This window comes from Rhodnius prolixus, unplaced genomic scaffold (assembly GCF_049639745.1).
Source record: "Rhodnius prolixus isolate KJV_2025 unplaced genomic scaffold, Rpr scaffold_29, whole genome shotgun sequence".
NCBI lineage: Eukaryota > Metazoa > Arthropoda > Insecta > Hemiptera > Reduviidae > Rhodnius > Rhodnius prolixus.
The window spans coordinates 546,125-549,936 of record NW_027411628.1 but is presented as its reverse complement, the minus strand read 5'-3'; the positions used below and the strand labels follow the sequence as shown (position 1 = coordinate 549,936).

General features: G+C 40.0%; 1 protein-coding gene across 1 annotated transcript; it reads left to right on the top strand.

Moving 5' to 3' along the window:
* Positions 1-2,579: 2,579 nt before the first annotated feature.
* LOC141459885 (uncharacterized) lies at positions 2,580-3,414 on the top strand. Its single transcript, XM_074139444.1, has one exon. The coding sequence runs from the start codon at positions 2,797-2,799 to the stop codon at positions 3,412-3,414; it is 618 nt and encodes a 205-aa protein (XP_073995545.1). The 5' UTR covers positions 2,580-2,796.
* Positions 3,415-3,812: the final 398 nt, after the last annotated feature.

Below are 3,812 nucleotides of genomic sequence, written 5' to 3'. Positions count from 1 at the left end.
TACAGACAAAAAACTAGAACTTATATAATAGCTGAATTTTAACACAGTTTCAAATGAAGAGTAAACACAAAAATACTAGAAACACTTTTCAAAATGAAAACCTTAATACAAAAAAAATTAATTACATACAACAAAAAGAAATAATCGAAATAGTAAAAATAGTAAAAAATTAACTAATAAAAGAAAAGGTAAAGTTCTTTAACTATCAAAACAAAGCCTGTCAGAAGACGCTTCTCCGGGAAACAGTTCAAATAAATAAGGGACTTACCCCAGACCTGGTTGTTGTTCTTTTTGTGAAATTCATAGTGATATTTACAGATTATTATTTTAATGGTGACTTCTATCTTCTCTCTTCGGGATCCCCACCACGCTATTCCAGAGCTTTTCCAGCGCAGTCCTCCTAGCACTTTCTTCTTCCCTTTTCACCCTTTTATTTTGTAGCGTATAATCCCTGCTCAGGGAAATATTACCACGGCACTATCCCTACCGCTGGTAACTCACCCGTTACAAAATTTTTCCTAATAAGGAAAAATTAGAAATACCAATCCGGCCTAGCCGTAGAAAAAGGAAAATCCGGTCCTTCACACCGCACGCTAGCTCTCACACTGTCCCTCACTCCTCTTAACTATGCGCCACTCTGCTTTTTTTTCCCCTCGTCAGCAGTCCGAAGTACACCTTCACTCTATTACATTGTTTTATGCATAAAAATACGTATTTTTTTATTCTAGGCATGCATTTGCTTTATAAATTAAATAATTTAAAATTAAAATTATTACTAGATTTTGTTAACCGAATTTTATTCGGTAACACTCTACATCTTCGGGAAGAAATTTATTTGTAAGCTTTGTTACTATGGAGTTCCTTTCAGTTTTCAGAATATTAGGGTCTTCAGTTAAGAAAATATAAAAGCAATCAATAGTGGTTATTGTTCCCTTACAAATGATATCCCATCATTAGGATTTTTCTTTTGAACTGGTTTACACCTGAACAGAATATTATAGCACATACGTGGTAGTCGCGAGGTGTCCATTGCAAGTGTTAAAGAATAAAAATTGAAGATATTTAGTAGGCAGCGGCAGCACTGCAATGTATGCGAGTGTGGGGGAACCAATGAGAAGGTGACACGGTGGCGTGGCTTAGCTTTGGCTTCCCTTGGTGAAAAAAAGAAAAACGTGTCGGTGTGTTGTGAACTAATATTGTGTATTTCGGTGGTTAGGACAGAGTTTTCCTATTTACATAAAACTATTTGAATATTGTTTAATTATTCTGTGTTTATATTGTAGTTGCCTTATTTCCTTTTCTATTGAGTTTAGAATCAGACGGATTGTTGTCTCAAAGTGGGACCTGAAGATTTATGTATTCGATTGAGTTCCTTTTGTGTTTATAATAAAACTGAGTTTAATTGATTTGATTTTTTGAGTATTATTCTTCTTGTATATATTGTTTTTCCAGAGGTTAACTTTATCCAGAGGGGGATCAAATTGTAAGTTAACATTATTCAGAAGTGGGATAGACTGAAGGACATTATTTTCTTTTTCTCGTTACCTGTGTGCATGTGTTTTTTTTTCTTTTTCGTTTAGATAAAACTGTAAGTCATTATTTAATACTTTTTCTCTTTTTCGTGTGTGTGGTCGTTTTTGGTGTTTATTTGAACTTTGTTTGTTTACTGTTTACGTTATATGATTAATTGTATTTGTATTTCTTTTTGTTATTGAAAATTTTGTGAAAATAATGAACATGACGGAATTGTGTGGGCGTTGTGGTGAACCTATTACTGACCAACAAAATGCTATTCTGTGTGATGGCTTTTGTGAGAAGTGGTGGCACGTGAAATGTGATCCGACGCTGTCAGAGGAAGAGTTCAAAATTCTAGGAAGATCTAAAGCGAAGTGGTATTGCCCGAGTTGCAGGGCAGAGAACCAAGGTCATGGTGAGAGAGATTTTTTCTTACGTAAAATTATTGAACAACAGGACTTGATGTTAAAATTAATTGAGCGGCAGACTCCAGAGTATAGGGTTATGCCCGATCTGAACGCAACCATCCCAGAGTTCAATGGTAAGGAGGCGCCACATGTGGCCAAGGATTGGTTAGCCTCATTAGAGAGTGTAGGTGATGTCCATGGGTGGCCTGGGCATTTCAGATTCGCTACAGCTAGGTCCAAGTTGAGTGGAGCCGCGAAATTTTGGTTACTGGGAAATGACATCACGGACTGGAGCCAATTTAAAACAAATTTTAAAGAGACTTATGTATATGAAGGAGATAAAATTGGTCGTTGGCACAGAGCGACTTCGCGGATACAAGGAAAGATGGAGCCCACCGCTGATTATTTCCATGAGAAAATTTATTTGTCTAGAGGATTAGGTCTTATTTTCACTGAAGTTAAGGAACTTGTGTTACAGGGGCTGTGGTCTAGAGAGCTAGCCACCCATCTGTTAAGCCATACTCACACTGATGAAGCAGGGTTACTCACATCAATAATGGAGTATGAACGTCTCAATGCAGGGCGTTTGGCGCGGATTCGCCATATGCAACCTCAGACCACGCAGCGCAGTGAAAAAGAAGGTGAGGAGAAGGTTGGTCAAAAATTCCAGAAGCCAATTGGTGCTCCTAAAAGAAAGGAAGTGCGCTGTTACAAATGTGGAGACTTGGGACATATTTCCCATGACTGCCCAGTAAAAGGTAAGGAACCTGTTTGCTTTAAGTGTAGGAAGCCAGGCCATTTGAAAACCGAGTGCCCTACGACTACGTCAATTTTAGCCCAGTCTGATGGGGCAAAGAGAACATTACTCAGCTATATGAAACGGGCTATAATCAATGGAAGATATCCTATAGAGGCATTTGTAGATACAGGAAGTAGCGACTGTATCATGAAGGCAAGCACTGCAGTTCAGTCATGTCTCAGAATCGAGGCCAGCGAGGTAAGCATTTGGGGTTTCGGTATTAACTCAAAGTCTAAGACAATAGGAAAGGCAAAAACAGATATCGAGATAGATGGAGTGGTGGTGCGAGAGGTGGAAGTGATGATAGTACCGGATGCATGCCAGCCTTATGAATTAATAATTGGAAGAACTTGGCTAGAATCTCCTGGAGTCACTTACAGGAAGGGTAAGGGGACAATTGAGTTCATGCATACTAACACATTGTTGTTTCAGGATCTTGACCTAGAGCCACGTAGATCAGGCATAGTACTGGCTGCCGAGAGAGCAGAAATTCCTCCATTTACCTCAATGATGCTCAAGGCACAGCTGGATGGAGTGACGGTAGATGCACCTGTCACGAACCAAGGAGGAGAAACGGAACTTGTGGAAGTTGGTAAAGTCTTGGCGAGAGGCGTTGATCTGGAGAAGATCAAAATGGAACCGGAGGTAATGAAGGTGGAAGAGGACAATGCAAGAACCCCCCTGACAAGTTAGCATGTGAACATCGCTGAAGAATTATCTGACAGAGAGCGTGCGCAATTACTGCTACTGTTGAATGAACACAGAGGGTGCTTTGCGCTCGATCTAAGAGAGCTCGGATTGGCAAATTGTACTGAGATGGATATTATCTCCAAACCTGGAAGTCAGCCTGTGGTGAGCAAGCCTTATAAAGCAGGATGGAAGGAAAGAGAGGAGATCCAGGAAATAGTGGACAACTGGAAACAAAATGGCATTGTAGAGGAAACGAAGTCGCCATATGCTAGCCCAGTACTTCTAGTGAGGAAGAAAACCGGAGAAGGAAGACTGGTGGTGGACTACAGGAAGGTGAACCAGCAGACTGTGAGGCAGACATTTCCAATGCCTCAACTTGATGATTTGCTCACAAGCATGGT